Raw genomic sequence first — 21047 nt, 5'->3', positions numbered from 1 at the left:
TCTGCACATAACCTTAATATAAAATACATTTCTTGAGCTCTTATCATGACATAAAACAATAGTAATAGTACATTACCTTTACTGCAACTTTTCCCTTCCCAGTTAGAAGGACATGAGCAGATGAAATCATTTACCAAGTCTTTACAGACGCCTCCATTACTACATGATGTCCTGGTGCAGTCATTAATATCTGCAAGAGAACATTAAGTTATCGTCATCAGTAAAGATGAAATAACAGTCACAGAATTCCCCTCTATCTGTCAGGTACTCACTTATTTCACAGAATCTGCCGGTGTATCCAGGAACACAGGAGCAGGAGAAACTATTGGGTAAATCATTACAGGTGGCTCCATTTCTACATGGATTACTCAGACATTCATTAATATCTGTGGAAAAAAGAAGGCAATACTAATACTACCACTACTAATAGTAATAATATATTCACAAGTGACTGGGATGATATTCTAATACTTTACACCTTTTTCCAGTACTGCTCCCATGTGTATTAATGTGTAATCTTTGTCAGGCCACTTCTGCCAAGTGACAAGATGAGCATCTTGCCTCAGAAAAGTTTTAATTATTTGGACATTTGTGTCCAAAGGTTTCCCACAAATTATAGTTTCACTATCACTATGTTCATCAAACCCACTGATAAAAAATAATTTTTTGAGGAGGAACAGTTTTCATGCACTGCAAACTTTTCCTGGTATCCCAAGGGGATGCATGCATGACATATTTTTAATAATGATCATGGATTGTTTACATATGCATAGGATTGTCATAAATTTGATGAGCGAGGGAATGATGAAAGGGAGGCTTTGAAATTAGGGGAAGAAGTTAGATTTATACAGTGTGAACAAAGCGAAAGACCTATACATAAGGGAATAGGTAGTAAAGAACAGAGATTATCGTTTGTCTCCGCATGTGACCAAGATTCTCAATTGATTAAAGAAGCCCTCCTCCCATCAAAATTTTTATCCTCTTAATACATTGCAGTCATCATATTATATGGCACTGGGTATGTACAATGGCTAATTTTGCCATTCTACCCAGCTAATTCTTCTCTTTTTTCAACTTAATGAAAAAACAGGAAATCTCTTGTCCCTGCGTTTACTATTCCCCTCTTTAACTCCTGACCCAGCTGCCATGGAATTTTGCAGTGACTCATGACTCATACAGGAAAAAGTGACCTCCTGTTTCTACATAGAGCTTAGAATGATTCAGCTAGTCAGTTTAATCATGTGATGTCATAGACCTAATAGAAAACGTAAAAATTAACTGAGTAGAAGGGCAAAATGAGCAATTGTGAGTTCACAGTGCTATAATATGATTATTGCAATATATTAAGAGAATAAAAATTTTGATGGGAGGAGTGATTCTTTAAGAAATATATATTAAAAGAATGGAATCTTTTGACAAGTGAACCTAAATTAGGTTCGTTATTCAAAGAGCCACCCTGTTTTGTCTATCAAAAGGGGAAATCTTTAGCCGATAACTTTGTTAGGACTGATGTTATTAGAAAGAAAATACCCAAACAAACTTTTTAAGAAACTCCTTGTTGCAGCACTTTTTCATGTTTAGGGTGTCAGAATTTTAGTGCTATAATCAAGGGTAGGTGAATTCATACCTGAGGAGGAGTCCTGAGGAGATAATTTGCATATTCCCACTGCATTTTGGGGTAAGTGAAGAGTCTCCGCGAGCTCAAAGAACACTGGAGTTTGGCTGTTGGAGCTGAAAAGAGGACATCGGTAAACCAGGGGAGGAGTCCTGAGGAGATAATTTGCATATTCCCACTGCATTTTGGGGTAAGTGAAGAGTCTCCGCGAGCTCAAAGAACACTGGAGTTTGGCTGTTGGAGCTGAAAAGAGGACATCGGTAAACCAGGGGAGGAGTCCTGAGGAGATAATTTGTATATTCCCACTGCATTTTGGGGTAAGTGAAGAGTCTCCGCGAGCTCAAAGAACACTGGAGTTTGGCTGTTGGAGCTGAAAAGAGGACATCGGTAAACCAGGGGAGGAGTCCTGAGGAGATAATTTGCATATTCCCACTGCATTTTGGGGTAAGTGAAGAGTCTCCGCGAGCTCAAAGAACACTGGAGTTTGGCTGTTGGAGCTGAAAAGAGGACATCGGTAAACCAGGGGAGGAGTCCTGAGGAGATAATTTGCATATTCCCACTGCATTTTGGGGTAAGTGAAGAGTCTCCGCGAGCTCAAAGAACACTGGAGTTTGGCTGTTGGAGCTGAAAAGAGGACATCGGTAAACCAGGGGAGGAGTCCTGAGGAGATAATTTGCATATTCCCACTGCATTTTGGGGTAAGTGAAGAGTCTCCGCGAGCTCAAAGAACACTGGAGTTTGGCTGTTGGAGCTGAAAAGAGGACATCGGTAAACCAGGGGAGGAGTCCTGAGGAGATAATTTGCATATTCCCACTGCATTTTGGGGTAAGTGAAGAGTCTCCGCGAGCTCAAAGAACACTGGAGTTTGGCTGTTGGAGCTGAAAAGAGGACATCGGTAAACCAGGGGAGGAGTCCTGAGGAGATAATTTGCATATTCCCACTGCATTTTGGGGTAAGTGAAGAGTCTCCGCGAGCTCAAAGAACACTGGAGTTTGGCTGTTGGAGCTGAAAAGAGGACATCGGTAAACCAGGGGAGGAGTCCTGAGGAGATAATTTGCATATTCCCACTGCATTTTGGGGTAAGTGAAGAGTCTCCGCGAGCTCAAAGAACACTGGAGTTTGGCTGTTGGAGCTGAAAAGAGGACATCGGTAAACCGCGCGCCTACCGGCGCACGCATTTTGAAGCTTTTTTCTTAAGCTTTTTTCACTGTTTTCAGAACATTAACAATAAGAACATGGAAGAGTCCAGGAGCCATTTGGTGAGCTGCATATCCTGCTACATGTTCACAGACTTGCCAGTGGAAAAGCCAAACTTCACATGCCAGAAATGCAAGCTTGTGTCCCTGTTGGAGGAAAAGTTGCGAAATCTAGAAGAGAGGTTAACTACCTTGAAAATCATTAAGGAAGGTGAAGAGTTCTTAGACAGAGCAGAATTATCTCTTCATGATTCAGAAAGAGAAGAAATTCGAACTGCACCTGACGAAACAGAGGAATGGAAGCATGTGACCCACAGAAGCAGGAGGATCGAGAGGCAGTCAGCACCCATACTGCTCAGGAACCAGTACCAGGCTCTCACGCAAGAGAACCATGAAGAAATACAGCAAAATAAGACTTTGCCAGCAATGAATAACCTTGTAAGCCCTCAGAATCCTCCTGGATGGAGAAAGAAGAATGTTGTGAAGAAAAAACGGAGAGTGGTGGTCATGGGGGATTCCCTGTTAAGAGGAACAGAGGCCGCTATCTGCAGACCAGACATAACCTCAAGAGAAATGTGCTGTCTTCCAGGAGCAAAAATTAAAGATGTGTCTGACAGGATATCAAGACTCTTCAGACCTACAGATCACTACCCATTCCTGCTAATACATGTGGGGACAAATGACACCGCAAGAAAGGACCTGGAAACCATCTGCAGTGACTTTGAAGACTTAGGCAAGAAAGTGAAAGAATTGGGAGCGCAGGTGGTCTTCTCATCCATCCTCCCAGTGGATGGCCATGGAACAATGAGGTGGAATAAGATTCTACAGGTGAACAACTGGCTACGTCGATGGTGCCGTCAACAAGGATTTGGATTTCTGGATCATGGAATGAATTACCTATACGATGGACTACTTGCTAGAGATGGGGTGCACCTTACGAAGACTGGAAAACACGTATTTGGAAGTCGCCTTGCTACACTCATCAGAAGAGCTTTAAACTAGAACAATGTGGGAAGGGAAGCAAAAGGCCAGAAAAAGCCATACAGCTGACAAATACTACTGAGATCTCTGCTACTGGAAGTAGAAAGGAAGAACAAAGACAAAACAATTTAAATAATAAAAATATGGGAGGAAGAGAAACCAATCACAAACTAAAATGTTTTTATACAAATGCACAAAGCATGGGCAACAAACAAGGAGAATTGGAACTACTAATGCAGGAAAAGGAATATGATGTCATTGGAATCACTGAAACTTGGTGGGACGATACACATGATTGGAATAAAAGGCTAAAAGGATACAACTTATTTGCAAGAAACAGACTTGATAAACGAGGAGGAGGTGTCGCATTGTATGTTAGAAAAGCGTATATCTGCACAGAGATTGAAGCTTCAGAGACTGGGAGTTCTGTGGAAACTGTTTGGGTAAGAATACAAGGAGAGAACAACGGAAAGGACACCATTGTAGGCATTTACTACAGGCCACCTGGGCAAGCTGAAGATATGGATGAACTCTTTATGTATCAAATGACCAAGTTCTCCAAAAAATATGACGTAGTGGTCATGGGAGATTTCAACTATCCAGACATTTGTTGGGAATCTCTCTCAAGTAAAACTAACAGGTCAAGCAAATTCTTATCCTCTCTTGCTGACAACTTTATCTTCCAAAAGGTAGGGGAGAAAACAAGGGGATCTGCTACTTTGGATCTAATCCTTATAAACAGGGAGGAAATGGTTGAGGAGGTAAAGGTGGCTGGGACCCTAGGAGGCAGCGATCATGCTATTATAGAATTTTGGATAACTAGAGGAGGAAGACATGTGAAGACTCAGACTTCAAGGTTAGATTTTAGAAAGGCAGATTTTAAGAGTCTCAGAAAGAGAATAGGAGGGATCCAATGGCTGGATGTCCTTAAGGACAAAAATGTCTAGGAAGGATGGGAAATTTTTAAAAATGAGATTCTCAAAGCACAATCGTTAACAATCCCGAAAAGTAGGAAGAATGGGAAGCATTTAAGGAAACCAGGATGGATGAACACAGAACTTAAACACATGCTAAAAAGAAAGAAAGAAATGTTTATTAAATGGAAAGAGGGAGGCATAACTAAAGAAGATTATAATGCAGTCTGCAGATCCTGTAGGGCACGTATCAGGTTAGCTAAAGCTGACAATGAATTAAGGCTTGCAAGAGATGTCAAAAGCAATAAAAAAGGATTTTGGGGTATGTCAAAAGTAAAAGAAAAGTCAAAGATGCTATAGGATTTTTACAGGATGAAAATGGAGAAATGGTAAGAGAGGATGTTGAGAAGGCCGAACTTTTTAATTCCTATTTTGCATCTGTTTTCTCTCAGAAAGAAAATGTAACATCAACTGATCTTCACTGTCCTTTTAAAGGAATAGAGGAATCCAAGTTATCTGTAAACAGAAAGATTGTGAGGGAATATTTAGCTAACATAAATGAGTTCAAGTCTCCAGGTCCAGATGAATTACACCCCAGAGTACTGAAGGAGATCGTAGAAGAAATTTTACAACCACTCTCCATAATCTTTGAAAATTCTTGGAGAACAGGAGAAGTCCCAGAAGACTGGAGAAGAGCAAATGTTGTTCCTATCTTCAAAAAGGGGAAGAAGGTGGACCCAGGGAACTATAGGCCGGTGAGTCTGACTTCTATACCAGGAAAGATATTTGAACAAATTATTAAACAACATGTATGTAAGTACATGGATAAGAATGAAGTGATTAACCAGAGTCAGCATGGGTTTGTAACTAACAAGTCATGTCAGACTAACTTAATTTCCTTCTATGACAGAATCACTGACTGGGTGGATCAGGGAAATGCTGTAGATATAGTATATCTTGACTTCAGCAAAGCATTTGACAAAGTATCTCACACCATCCTTATTGAAAAAATGACCAAGTATGCAATGGACCAGGCAACTGTTAGGTGGATTCATAACTGGCTTAGTGATCGGACTCAAAGGGTGGTTGTAAATGGCTTCACATCCAGCTGGATGAATGTCTCAAGTGGGGTACCACAGGGCTCTGTCCTGGGACCTGTATTGTTCAACATCTTTATCAATGATTTAGATGAAGGAATTGAGGGTAAACTGATTAAATTTGCTGATGACACAAAGCTAGGAGGGATAGCTAATACTAGAGAAGAGAGAGAGAGGATTCAAAAAGACCTAAATAAACTGGAGCAGTGGGCAGCAACCAACAGAATGGTTTTTAACAGGGAAAAATGCAAAGTACTACATCTGGGCAATAAAAATGAAAAAAGCATATACAGAATGGGAGGAATAGAGCTAAGCAACAGTACATGTGAAAAAGACTTAGGTATACTAATAGATCATAGACTGAACATGAGTCAACAGTGTGATGCAGCAGCAAAAAAGGCAAATACAATTCTGGGATGTATTAACAGAAGCATACAGTCTAGATCACGTGAAGTCATTATCGGTCTTTACTCCTCTTTGGTCAGACCTCATCTGGAGTACTGTGTACAGTTTTGGGCACCACATTTTAAAAAAGACATAGACAAACTGGAGCAAGTTCAGAGAAGAGCGACCAGAATGGTGACTGGTCTGCAAACCATGTCCTATGAGGAACGGTTGCAGGATTTGGGAATGTTTAGCTTGCAAAAAAGAAGACTGAGAGGAGACTTAATAGCTGTCTACAAATATGTCAAGGGCTGTCACATTGTAGAAGGATCATCTTTATTCTCATTTGCACAAGGAAAGACTAGAAGCAATGGGATGAAACTAAATGGGAGGAGACACAGATTAGATATTAGAAAAAACTTTTTGACAGTTAGGGTGATTAATGAGTGGAACAGGCTGCCACGAGAGGTGGTGAGTTCCCCTTCAATGGACGTCTTCAAACAGAGGCTGGACAGACATCTGTCTGAGATGATCTAGTGAATCCTGCTTTGAGCAGGGGGTTGGACCAGATGACCCAGGAGGTCCCTTCCAACTCTACCATTCTATGATTCTGAGTAATATTATTCAAATAAAACTTTTTTTTAATTGTGAAACAAAAAATGATGTATATTTGTTAAAATGCCCGAGTGGTAAGGGCTATATGGGACAAACCACAAGAACAGTCAAAATTTGCCTTAATGAACATTGAAAAAAACATCACAGTAAAAGTTAATGCCTTACCAACACCAGGTCAGATTGCCAATGCTCTGCAGGATACAGCAAGCCTCCATGATAAAGGCGGGGACAGCACATGTGCATTATACTGATGTAGACAGCCACTCACTAACCTACCAATTCATGGAGGGGGTGGCTGTATAGTATTATATATGCACACCGATAGAATTTGCTTAGGGCGCCAGTCACACTGATATGTGTGATGCACAGTATCTGGCTTGCAGCCTATTGATGACGGCCATACCATTAGATCAGGTGGGTTGCCCAGCACTCTATACGTGCACCCCCACAGGACAGACGCCCCAATTCACCCAGCCAACAATAAAGAGGCCTGGCCGCATCCTGCATAAAAATGTACAAAAAAGAAATGTCCAATGTTAGCCATTTTTAATGTTTATTGTTAGGACTCGCAAATATGAGGACCATTGATGTTGGGTTGCGAGCTTGCATATTTTGGCCAAAATATCGACCAATACCTCATGTGGTGTATTTATCTTATACACTATATTTCACATTTTTATACATTTCTTTTTTGCACATTTTTATGCAGGATGCGGCCAGGTCTCTTTACTGTTGGCTGGGTGAATTGGGGCGTCTGTCCTGTGGGGGTGCATGTATATAGTGCTGGGCAGCCCGCCTGATCTAATAGTATGGGCGTCATCAATAGGCTGCAAGCCAGACACTGTGTATCACACATATCTGTGTGACTGGCGCCCTAAGCAAATTCCATTGGTGTGCATATATAATCAGGGGTGGATTAAGAGTAGCAAGGGCCCCGGGCAGTTTAGACGGCATGGGCCCCCCCACACACACACACACACACCTGATGTATCACATGACTTGTCACATGATCCCCCTTTGATAGATCATGTGATAGTTCACGTGAAATTAATTCTGCATAATATTAACGTATTAATTATAATTATTTTTTTATATTAATTGTATGACTTAATATTGAGCACAATTAAGTATGCGGACATCCCCCTATGTATGTAGGGTCTCATACTGTATAATATGAGCTTTCACATAATCCTCCTATACACAGCCGGAGGACGCACGGCGCCCCCCTCCCCAGATACAGCCGGAGGACACACGGTGCCCCCCCCCCAGATACAGCCGGAGGACGCACGGTGCCCCCCCCCAGATACAGCCGGAGGACGCACGGTGCCACCCCCCCAGATACAGCCGGAGGACACACGGTGCCCCCCCCCAGATACAGCCGGAGGATGCACGGCGCCCCCCCCCAGATACAGCAGGAGGCCGCACACACACAAACAAACATATACAAAGACAAATACATACATGCATAGGCCGCGTGCCCACTGTGCGTTTTTCAAGCGTTTTTGCCACGGAATTTCTACAGCGAAAACGCTGAAAAAACGCTTGGTAATACGTGTCCCATGTTCCCCAATGATAATCCGCATGTGCTGTGCACATGCTGCGGAAATTTCCAATGCGGATTATCATTGCAGAAAAATACGAAGCATGTCCATTAATTTTGCGGACACGCAGCGTAATTGCTGCCATTGACTTGCATTGAATCGCTTAATATCCGCATGACTACATGTGCACACGCGGATATGAAGCGTTTCAATGTGCGGATGGTACCCGGGTTTGGAGAAGAGGAGACTCTCATCCAGACTCGGGTACCATAGAACCTGTAAAAAAAAGAATTTAAAATAAAAAAAAATAAAGATTATACTCACCTTCCGATGGCCCCTGGTCTCCTCAGCGATACGTCCGGTCTGTTGTATGCGTTGCGGTGGTATGAAAGGACCTTTCATGACGTCATTTAGTCATGTGACAGATCACGCGACAGCTGATATCGGCTGTCGCATGACCTGTCACATGACTAAATGACGTCATGAAAGGTCCTTTCACACCACCGTGAGCCGCTCAACACACCGGACGCATTGCTGAGGAGACCGGGGGCCATCAGAAGGTAAGTATAATCTTTACTTTTTACCATTCTTATTCTTTTTTTTAACTATTACTTGGTCACACTATATATGCCGGTTGCATGGGTTTATATAGTGTGACCAAGTTGTCAAGCACTTTTCCAAGTGATGCTAAAATCGCTTGGAAAAGCGCTTGATAACCCGCATGCGGAAATGCATGTGAAGAACGCTTCACAAACGCTTCTACCTGGTGGGAAAAACGCATGTAAAATCTGCATGCGTTTTTCTTGCCAGGGAGAAGCGGAAAAAATATGCAGCATTTCTGCATCGTGGGCACATAGCCATAAACACATTTGAAACACAAAAATACATATAAACAGACATATCACACAATGATATCAGCACACACTGACACATCACTCACCTTCCCCCTGCTCTGCTCCAGTCGTCCAGCTCCTCTATGGTGGTAAGAAGCAGTGCAGGGCACACTGCATGACGTCACGCTAGCAGACACTGCCGCACACAGGGCCGTGTCTTCTAGCTGTGATGCGGTCGGGCCCGCACAGGTGCGCACGCACGATATGCAGATATGCGCACACATGCACACGGTACGCAGATATGCACACAGACACATGCATACGTACATATCTTATAAACACATAAAACTGTCCTGTCCAGCAGCTCCTCATGCATGTCTCAGTGCAGGGCCGCCGGCATGTCACAGACAGGGCCCTGGACCATCAGAGGAGCCCACTCGCCGTTGGGGCCTGGGCTGCTTCTACAGCATCTGTGTAGGACCTCTGGCGCTGCTTGATTGCCGGCACTTCACCTGACATGGCCGTGCGCTGTGCGGTTGTATCTGGTAGTAATGGCGCGGCAGGGGCAATACACAAGCACAATTATAGGCGCAGTGTCGCCCCTGCCGTGTCATTAATACCAGACACAGCCACACAGCTCATGTCAGGTGAAGTGCCAGCGGTCCTGCACAGGGGAAGCAGCCTGGGCCACGACAGCGAGTGAGCCCCTCTTATGGTCCACAAATACATAGATATAGATACATACACACATATACATACACTAATATATATATATATATATATATATATATATATATATATATATATATATATATAACACACACACACTGCACATGGACTTACCCTTTCTGTACATGATGCAGGTTCTTCCATCTTCTCTGTGGGGCAGCCTCCCCTCCTCTTAAGGCCCGACTGCAGAGCTCTGGTGTAATTGCAGGGCAGGAGGGGGAGAGCGGAGAGGTAACATTCAGAGCAGGGGAGAGGGGCAGGGAGAGCAGTGGCCATGCTGTAAGCTGGCTCTGTGCTCTGCTGGAGGCCGGAGAAGGTGGGCGGAGCCTCCTCTCCTGCACTTACACAGTCAGCAGCTGGTGAGTCATCCTCGCAGCGTCGCCGGACACAGCAGAGCAGATTCCATCTTCCGACTCCCGGGCCCTCCTGTCACACATTATAATGAAGTCAATCCGGCCTCATTATAATCCGCCTATGTATATAATACTACACAGCTACCCCCTCCATGAATTGGTAGGTTAGTCAGTGGCTGTCTGCATCAGTATCCTGCACATGTGCTGCCCCCGCCTTTATCATGGAGGCTTGCTGCATCCTGCAGTGCATTGGCAATCTGACCTGGTGTTGGTAAGGCATTATCTTTTACTGTGATGTTTTTTTAAAATAATGTCCCATAATGAACATTGCTCAGCGATTAAATAATATAGTGACAAAACAAAAAAGAAGCTAAAACAGGAGATAAAGAGAAAGAAAAAAATAAAAAGTTTGGGGAGACAACAGAGACTAAACATTTTCATAAATGTAATCATAAAATGTATGATATGAAATGGTGTTTAGGAAGAGGTTTTTGGCAATGATGAGGAATAGTTGAAAATTAAACCATTACAGAGGAAGATTTACTACTTGAATCTACTTGTTCATTGAGCCCGAGGGGGGTTAAATGAAATATGCATTGGTATTGTAGCTTTATAGGATCAACGTTTAATGTGTTTTTGCATGTATAAAGATATTTTTTGTATTATACACTGTATGTATTTATATATTTATATAGATTTAGTGTTACATGTAGTTAAGTTTGTTATATGTATGTTGATAACTAATTTGTATTGGGTCACATAGTGGAAATTGTTTTGTCTTAGGTTGATTGGATTTAATATTGTATGGCGATTTAAGCATAGAGTGATGAGCAATACGCATGCCTGAAGAAGGATCGTGTCCCAGAAACGATGTACCAAGATGGTGTGTTGTGCTACACATTGAAACATTCTATGCTACCTGCTCTAGCCACCAATACTACAGCTTTATGGAGTGGATGAGGATCTTCTATAAGACTTGGTAATTATTGCCTGAGCGGGGTGAATAATATGATTCTTTTTTTCTGCACTTTATATCATGTTTTCACTTGAAAAATAAATATATACAATTAAAACATTGAAAAAAAAATCCTACTACTTTGTGTTCCATTCTTTATTTTTGATTTTGAGGATTTGGAGATATCATTGTATACACATAGCAAATCCCCCGATACTGCAGTGAGGGTCTAAATATTTATTGGACATAAATCAATAGGACACATGAAAATGAAAACTTTGTAATAACTCTTATCAGAGAAATATGATCAGGACTGATGTTTCATCATCAAAATTCCTCAAAATAATATCTGTATTCTGTGAAGACTTTCCTATTACAGAGATAAATACATGTTAAATATATGTTATATTTATAACAGGAGACAGTATCTTACCTTCAACGCAATTTACACCAGTATAGCCAGGATAGCAATAACATAAATAATTTCCAACTGTGTTAGTGCATACACCATTTGGGCATGGATTCGCCAAACACTCATCCACATCTGTCGTGAAATAAATAAATACTATTTATCATTCTTTAAATGCATTCATCATAACAGAACAAGCAGAACACGGAACACTGTATAACAACTGTTTAATAAATAAACCTTTCAATTTCTGCACTTTAATTACTAATTACGGTAATTTTACATGTTGTGTCATCCCCAAGGATTTAATGGACTTTCCTATCTGGACTATCCTGGCTGCAGGTAAGTTGAAAAGTTTCAGTGCTGCCTACTAGTGGCTTTTATCTGTTTCACACATTTACTGATCACGCCGAGGATAACCATTGTAACACTGGTGTGGTTTATGAAAATGGTAAACAAATCCTAGTTTTATATTCTTCTACACTCATACTTAGCAACTAAAAATCACTTATGCTTGGAAATCATAATAATTTCACAGTAAATGCTACCCCTAGTTTGGCAGTAAAGGAATCAAATAGGTTTACATCAGATGGACTTTACTGAGTGGTGTTTCCTATGATTCAAGGTCTGGAAATGTATCATAATCATTTTACTGCTCCATTGTCTTGTTAGCACTGTAGAATACAGGCAAATCTTTTCCATCATCAGACGTGATCCCATATTATTGCGACACAAATCCAGCAATTTGTAGGGGCCGTGCAAAATATTATCCTCCATCTACAGTTTGGCAGCAGTGTGGCAGTGAAGCTATTCACACGTGGTCGCTGCCAATAATAGTAAACTACAAGGCTGGTATTTAAAACCGTGGGCATCTGTCAGACGTATCAGATGTTACTGTGGCACAAATCCTGCAATTTGTAGGGACCGTGCAAAATATTATCCTCTATTTACAGTTTGGCCGCAGTGTGACGGTGAAGCTATTCACACATGGTTGCTGCCAATAATAATAAACTACAAGGCCGGTATTTAAAATCGTGGACGTCCATCAGACTTATCAGATATCACTGCGGTACAAATCCTGCAATTTGTAGGGACTGTGCAAAATATTATCCTCCATTTAAAATTGGCAGCAGTGTGGCAGTGAAGACACGGGGAAGTGGACGTGATAATGATGGTGTATTCAGAGGCCGAGGCCGTGGGCAAGCTGAAATTATGCCATATCAAGCACCCACATCTTGTCGCCCTCCTTCCTGTCCCAATTACAAGCGGATCGCCTCACACCACTAATGAACCCAGAGCCTCTCACTCAGCCAGCTTGAATCGGGGCAATAGGAGATCGCATGTAGCGATGCCTAAATATTTGAGAAGCCATGGTCACGTGAAAGCGACGGTTGGAAAGTACAATTACTTTCACAAGAGGTGGATGATGATGAGACACAATTGCCAGAAAGTCAGAAGGGGGACCAGGGTACGGCAGTGAAAGGTGAGGTGGTGGACGATTAAGTCACTGAACCAACCTGGCAAGGTTACATGCAGAGCGAGGTCAGCAGCACACAGGGGAAGGGAGGCATAGCACCACAACAGGCAGGAACAAGCAGTGGAGTGCCCGCAGACACATGGCGGGCAACTGTGCCCCGGAACACCAACACTACGGAAGTTGCCAGTCCAACTGTTAGGTCTTCCCGAGTCTGGTTATTTTTTAAAGACTGTCAAGATAACCCCAAAAAGGCCATTTGCACCATCTGCCAGGCCAGCATAAGCAGGGGTACCAAAACTAGCAGCCTGACCACACCAACATGCTCAGGCACATGACAGCAAAGCACCCGACTAGGTGGGCCAAATGCCAGGCTCCAGAAACAGTGTCTGCAGGTGACACCACTGCTTGTTCTGCTGTTGTGTGTGCACGCCAATCCCCTGTCCATGGTGCATGCAAACATGCCTCCTGCCCTGCACCTATCATTGCACACTTGCAACTACCACCATCAGCAACCATGTCCACGTCCTTGTCCCAGCCCAGCGTTCAGTTGTCCCTACCTCAGTCCTTGGAACGTAAGTGCAAATATGCAGCCAATGCCCTACAGGCCACACTAATAAACTCAAACATTTCTTGAGTGCTTGCGCTCGAAATGTTGCCTCTTAGGCTCATGGAGACAGAATCTTTCTGCAACCTGATGGCGGCGGCCGTCCCTCGGTACTCGGTCCCCAGACACCACTATTTCTCCCGGTGTGTCATCTCTGCATTACAAGAGCACATGTTCCAGAACATTAGCTGTGCTCTCAACACCGCAGTTACTGGGAAGGTCCACCTAACCACGGACACGTGGACAAGTGTTTGTGGGCAGGGGCGGTACATCTCACTGACGGCACACTGGTTTAATATAGTGGAAGCCGGAACCCAGTCGGACCTTGGGATGGAACGCAGGCCCTGGGTCAATCAGGGTTGCCCCCACATTCTACAGCTCCTGTGTGCCCACTTCTGAGCACATAGTGCATGGGCATTACCAGTATAGGAGAGTCAGTCCTTAACAATGGTAACAATTTTTTGATTTGGGACTAGTGTTGAGCCACCCCCGTAGTGTTCGAGTTCGGTTCGGTTCGTCGAACACCCGTCTGTTCGCCGAACTTTTCGTCGAACACCTTCGAACACCGTTAAAAACAATGGCAGGCAAACAAAACACATAGAAAGACATAGAAAACACCTTCAAAGGTGTCCAAAAGCTGACAAACTGCTCAGAAGACATAACTAACGCATGGAAAAGTGACAAGTACATATAGTCATGCGAAAAGAAAAGAGGTGGAGGAGTAAAAGGAGGGGTAGACACAGATATAGGCATGTCATGCCCTTCTAAAATCCAAAAAGTGAGAAGCCGACACGGACTGTCCGTTCCTGCCCGTGCCACCTCCGTGTCGCCGGGTTTGTGCCAGAGCCGCGGTGGACCCTGACGGCCAGCCCCCCTCTCCCAATACTGGTGCCTGTCGGCTGGTGGGTCGAGCGAGCCCCCCTGTGGTGGAGGCAGCTCTAAGCTTTTTAATTTAAATTGTCTCTCTAATTTGAATGAATACACTTTAAATCCTTTTACAAGGATCTATTGGAGGGCAAGTCTCATGACAGCAGCCGCGTAATTCCAGCTCCAGTAGCGTCCACTAAAGCTGCTGCAGTTAAAAAGCTTTTATAAGGATCGAGCTCGGCTGTCCACCGCAAGGCGTCCTACCGCCAGTTCCAGCCCCTATGCCTTGGGGTGCCTCCTGATGCTCTTCACTGAGTATCCTGTGGTCCCGAAGCATTTCCTTTGAAAAAATTAAGTGTCCAAACTACAGGTGGTGTAGCTTGCTTAACAGCCGGGATAATCCGCTGACTAGCAGACACTGCTACTAGGCACAAAGTATTTCCTGGGCTAGATGCAGTTAAAAATTTGTAATTAGATACTCTCGTTGGATGCTGAGAAAGCATTCCATAGAGTCTCCTGGCACGTCATATATTATTCTCTTAAAAAGCTTGGGGTAGGGGTCTAGGGGACCCTTTTATAGCCAAAATCACAGCCCTGTATTGCAATACGTCACCTAGGCTGAAGATAAATGGAACTGTGGCACCTTGAGGGCTAGGTTGCTACAGAGGTATTGCACCTCACCCAGAGGTGTGATATCTCACTTTCAGGTAAGGATGGAGTGTGGATCAGGACCCGACACCTGCATGCATTACACCACATTGCCGTGGGCAGGGCGACCAATATGCCCCTGAGATGGGCACGACAGTCCCTGTCCCTGGCTGGAGTGGGGAGAGGGAACACTGAGGAAGGGGAACCCTGTAGTGCAGGAGCAGGGAGGAAGCAGTTCCTGGGTGCATTGAGAAGGGAGTATAAAAGGTGGGCACCATCTTAGTTCAGTGCAGAGAAGTCTGAGCAGAAGTGACAGGGAGCAGGGGCTCTGCATGAGCTCTGCTCCAGAGGCGGGCCTAGTAACAGAGGCCCAGGCCTGGAAGAGGGAGAAGGAAGGAAGAGGAGCGGAGAAGGCTCCAGGAACGAGGAACGAAGGGATCCCAGGGGTGCGGACGGGCGAGTTGATGGACACCCCACACAAACACGGCTACAGCGCCAACAAGGAAGAGGTGGAGTAATGTTTTGGGCTGGAATCATGGGGAGAGAGATTTTCGGCCCCTTTAGGATCCCTGAAGGGGTAAAGATGAACTCCATAATGTATGTGGAGTCTCTCAAACAGCACTTCCTGCCATGGTTCAAGAAGAAGAACCGTGTATTCCACAGCAAGATCATTTTCATGCATGATAATGCACCGTCTCATGCTGCACATAACACATCTGCATCTCTGGCTGATACGGGCATAAAAGGGGACAAACTTATGGTGTGACCCCCATGCTCCCCTGACCTCTACCCCATTCAGAACCTCTGGAGCATCATCAAAAGGAGTGTCTATGATGGCGGGAGGCAGTTCACATCTAAGCAACAGCTCTGGGAGGGTATTTTGTCCTCATGCAAAACAATTGAAGCAGAAACCATCCAAAACCTGACAAATTCAATGGACGAGAGAGTTTAGAAGCTGCTTTCGAACAAGTGGTCCTATGTGCAAATGTAACATCACCTAGAATAAAGTTTTGAGTTGAAAACTGTTTGATTTCAGTTTCTAATAACCTGCTAATGCTTATTATTTCAAAAATGACCATTTTTTTGGTCTTTATTAAAATAAAAAGGTTGATCGAAGAGTGTGGGGGATCTAAGAGTGTGGCAACCCAGTAGTCAGGATTACTTTGAATTCTAACAATCTGAGGGTCATGTTGCAGGTAGTGCCGCAAGAAGGCACTTATCTGTCTTGCGCATCTCGGAGCCCCAAAATTATTTTCCGGGCTAGATGCAGCTAAAAATTATTATTAATTTTAAATCTGGTGGAGCTTAGTATAGATGGCCTAATAGAATCAGTACTGCACACTGCTACAAATCCCAAATTATTTTCCAGCCAAGATACAGATAAACATGATTAGTAATTTTAAAACTGGTGGAGCTTTGTATAGATTGCCTAATAGAATCAGTGCTGCACACTGCTACAAAGCCCAAATTATTTTCCAGCCAAGATACAGATAAACATGATTAGTAATTTGAAAGCTTAACACGGTTGGTGAGGTGATTTTAACCAATCATCAAGCTTTTACTCTCCCCAGGATGACACAGGGGTAGAAAAGTCGTTTCGGATCCTTGATTTGTTCATCTTTATGAACGTGAGTCTGTCTACATTATCAGTGGAGAGCCGCGTGCGCTTATCTGTCAGCACACCACCAGCAGCGCTGAACACACATTCAGACAGAACGCTGGCTGCGGGGCATGACAAGATCTCCAAGACGTAAGTGGCTAGCTCCGGCCATTTATCCAGATTGGAAGCCCAAAAAGAGCAAGGGTCCAGTGACACAGTCATGTCTTCAATGTTTACTTGGAGATACTCCTGTACCATCGTCTCTAGGCGTTGACTATGTGTCAGACTTCTTGTCTCCTGTGGCCTTGAAAAGGATTGGCTAAAAAAGTGGTGAAATGATTCCGCAAAATTGATGTTACCAGAAGATACTGTGTTTCTGTTACGGTTTGAGTGCTGAACACTCGATGGTCCCACGGTTAGCAAGTTGGAACTGTGAGATTCACTACGTGCACCACTGGTGTTTTGTGGAAAAGCACATGTAAGATTCTGCAACAGTCTCTGCTGATACTCCTGCATGCGTGCATCCCTTTCTATGGCAGGAATAATTTCTGCAAATTTACTTTTGTACCGGGGATCTAACAGTGTGGCAACCCAGTAGTCAGGATTATTTCTAATTCTCACAATTCGAGGGTCATGTTGCAGGTAGTGCAGCAAGAAGGCACTCATGTGTCTTGCGCATCCAGGAGCACCAAGTCCCTGTTGTGTTGGTGGCGAGGTAACAATCATGCTTCCTTCCTCTGTCCTCTCCCCCCAACCTCGCACAACAGAAATGTGATCAAGGTCTCCCTCATCTGATGAGTCTTCCATCAGTTCGTCCTCCACTTCTTCCTTGACTCCTGCACCTTCCTCACTAGTTTGGCTGCTACCATGCGCCCTGGTAAAACCATCTCCCCCACCCTCACATGCCTGCCGCCTTGGTGCTGCCGACCGTCTGGACCTTGCAGATGTTAGACCTTCCGCATACAACTCCTCCTCCTCTACTTCCTCCACCTCCTCTTGTGCCACCACCTGACTCCGAATTCTGTTTAACATGTGCTCCAGCATGTAAATCACCGGAATAGTCATGCTGATAATGGCATCGTCAGCACTAAACATATTCGTCACCATTTCAAAACTGTGCAGAAGGGTGCATAGGTCCCTGATCTGAGACCACTCCTCCAGCATGATTTGCCCCACCTCTGGATCTCGTTGGCCCAGGCTATACGTCAGAACGTATTGCACCAGGGCTTGTCAGTGCTGCCACAGTCGCTGCAACATGTGCAGAGTTGAATTCCACCGGGTACGCACATCGCATTTTAGCCGGTGAAGTGGCAGGCCCAACGACTTCTGTAGAGATTTAAGTCGCTGAGCTGCGGGATGCGAACGGCGGAAGTGAGAACACAGCGAACGTGCCCTCTGCAGAAAACCATCAAGTCCGGGATAGTGGGCTAAAAATTGCTGGACAACCAGGTTCAACACGTGAGCCATACAAGGCACGTGTGTGACATTGCCCCGGCGAAGGGCCGCACCCAGGTTTGCAGCATTGTCGCACACGGCCTTCCCTGGTTTCAGGTCCAGTGGAGACAACCATTCATGAAATTTGTTCTCCAGAGCTGACCACAACTCCTCAGCTGTGTGACTCACATTTCCCAGACATTTCAAAGTAAAAACCGCCTGATGACGTTGAGCCCTACTGCCAGCATAGTAAGGAGGTGTGCAGGATCCCTTCTGCGCAGTTAGAAAGCTTGTGGCATGGCCAGACAGGCTTTGGGTGCAGGTGGAGGACCGAGAGGAGGTTGAGGAGGCAGAAGCAGTGGAGGAACTTTGAGATAAAGAGGATTGACGCACAACTCGTGGGGACGGCAAGACTTGGACAGCAGCCCCTTGTCCTGCTGTCACCATAGTTACCCAGTGCCCAGTCAACGACATGTAACGCCCCTGTCCATGCCTACTCGTCCAAGTGTCTGTGGTGAAATGCACCCTGTCACACACAGAGTTTCTCAAAGAAGCGGTGATGTTGTGTGCGACATGCTGGTGGAGCACAGGCACACCTTTCTTTGAGAAGTAGTGCCAACTGGTCATCTGGTACTGGGACACTGCAACGGACATAAGGTCTCGAAAATCCTCTGTGTCCACCAGGCGGAAAGGCAGCATTTCTGAAGCCAAGAGCTTGCAGATGGTGAAATTCAACCTCTTAGCTTTCTCATGGCTAGGAGGAAATGGTCTTTTACTTGTCCACATCTGAGGGACCGAGGGCTGGCTGTTGTGCTTAGACGGGGTTGATAAGGGTGTCCCCGGCAAACTGACAGTCTGTGAGGAAGATGCAGGTGGACAAGTTAGGTTGCCTTGATCCAAAGGTGGTGCTATCGATGTCGGACAGCGCTCAACACCAGCTGGTGTTACCACCTCCAAAGAAAATGATGACCTGCCAATCACGCTGGCTGTTGCGGGTAAAGAGGTGGCAGGTCTGCGTCCCAAAACAGGTGTGACTGCTGTCCCCCCAGTCACAGAGGATGAAGAGGCCGCGGATGCACAAGATGTGGCAGACGGTGGTTGGCCCAGCCGCCTAGGCCACATTATAGCACAGTGAACTTCCCACTGCAACTTATGCTTCATGTCCATGTGCCTGTTCATGCATGAAGTAATCAAACTATGTATTTTTTGGCCTCTACTTAGCTTTTGCTGACAAATGTTACAGATAACACGAGTTGGGTCATCTTTATCGATATGAAAAAATGCCCAGGCTGTGCAAGGCTTAGCACCCATGCGACCTGAAGAGCCACCACGACTTGTGGTGAGAGGCAGAGTTGTGTTTGAGGATCCAGTTGTTGACGTGCTTCCAGTACTACGTCTCTGTCCAGGAAGGCGCAACCTGACCTCGTCGTCACTAGCATTCTCCTACACCTCCTCTGCTGACCTCATCTCTTGGCTGACTGTGGGTTGACAGTAAGTGGGATCTCAAACCTCATCATCATCACCCTGTGTGTTATCACACCCGTCGTCCTCAGAGCCAACCTGTTCCTGCCCTGACAAAAAAACAAAGTTGTCGCTCCAATCAGGTATTTGAGTCTCATCATCGTCTTCCTCATTGTCTCCACCAACAGGAGTTACAGTTTGGGAACGAGGGTCTACATTATGGTCAGAACCTTCTGTGTCTGGTCTTGGATCCGACTCATAAAGATTCTGGGCATCAGTGCAGATCATTTCCTCGTCTGGATTCACAGAAGCGCTGGAGCCGACCTCTGATTCCCAGGCTATAGTATGAGTAAACAGCTCTGCAGACTCAACCATCTGTTCTACCTCATACTCAGACGGGCAGCTGGAAATTTGGGAGCTGTGAGGAAGCAAGTGCGATTGGGGTGACACCTCTGAGGACTGGAGTATTTGTGATGTTGAAGTTGATGTGGAGGAGAGCCCACTTAAAGGAGCACTTGATATCCGTTGAAGCACCTGCTGTTTTTGTGCCTCATCTGGAATTTGTAGCGATTGGCGTGGCCGTAAGAAAGGGATCTTATCACATTGTCCGCTAAAAGAAGTAGACATTTTAGTTTGGCTGGAAGATGGTCTTTCTTCTGCAGATGTTACTGTTGCTTTAACACATACCCCACGAACACAACCTTTTTTCCCCTTCCCAACACGCCTATTCCCCTTTCCACCAGCAGCAGGCCTTTTTCCACTCATTTTGGTGGTTAACTAATTCACAACTCTGGAGTTGTTTGCACAAAAAAACAATGGATGGGAACCGAGCAGAGCTGAGTGGCCAAACTGTGGTATTAGGCCAAAACTATTGGCTGGGTTAGATGCAGAAAAAAATTATATTCAATTTGCAACCTGATGGAGGTCAGTATAGATGGACTAATAGACCAAGTCCCACACACTGCTAGAAGCCCAAATATTTTTTCAGAGCTAGATGCAGATAAAAATTATTTTTAATTTGCAACCTGATGGAGGTCAGTATAGATGGACTAATAGACCAAGTCCCACACACTGCTAGAAGCCCAAATATTTTTTCAGAGCTAGATGCAGATAAAAATTATTTTTAATTTGCAACCTGATGGAGGTCAGTATAGATGGACTAATAGACCAAGTCCCACACACTGCTAGAAGCCCAAATATTTTTTCAGAGCTAGATGCAGATAAAAATTATTTTTAATTTGCAACCTGATGGAGGTCAGTATAGATGGACTAATAGACCAAGTCCCACACACTGCTAGAAGCCCAAATATTTTTTCAGAGCTAGATGCAGATAA

At 44.6% G+C, this 21047-nt stretch overlaps 1 protein-coding gene across 1 annotated transcript in view; it reads right to left on the bottom strand.

Moving 5' to 3' along the window:
- Positions 1 to 21047, bottom strand: part of LOC141259356 (uncharacterized) — a 751467-nt gene that overhangs the window by 610097 nt on the left and 120323 nt on the right. Inside the window, exons 7-9 of the mRNA XM_073675220.1 lie at positions 11647 to 11757; positions 273 to 386; positions 77 to 190 (exon numbers count right to left, since the gene is read on the bottom strand). Of these exons, the coding sequence (XP_073531321.1) occupies positions 77 to 190; positions 273 to 386; positions 11647 to 11757 (339 nt within the window). The remainder of the gene's footprint in view (positions 1 to 76; positions 191 to 272; positions 387 to 11646; positions 11758 to 21047) is intronic.

Source organism: Phyllobates terribilis, unplaced genomic scaffold, assembly GCF_046119375.1.
Source record: "Phyllobates terribilis strain yellow unplaced genomic scaffold, ASM4611937v1 Scaffold_3__8_contigs__length_932513732, whole genome shotgun sequence".
Lineage (NCBI taxonomy): Eukaryota > Metazoa > Chordata > Amphibia > Anura > Dendrobatidae > Phyllobates > Phyllobates terribilis.
This window is presented reverse-complemented; position numbering and strand designations above follow the sequence as displayed.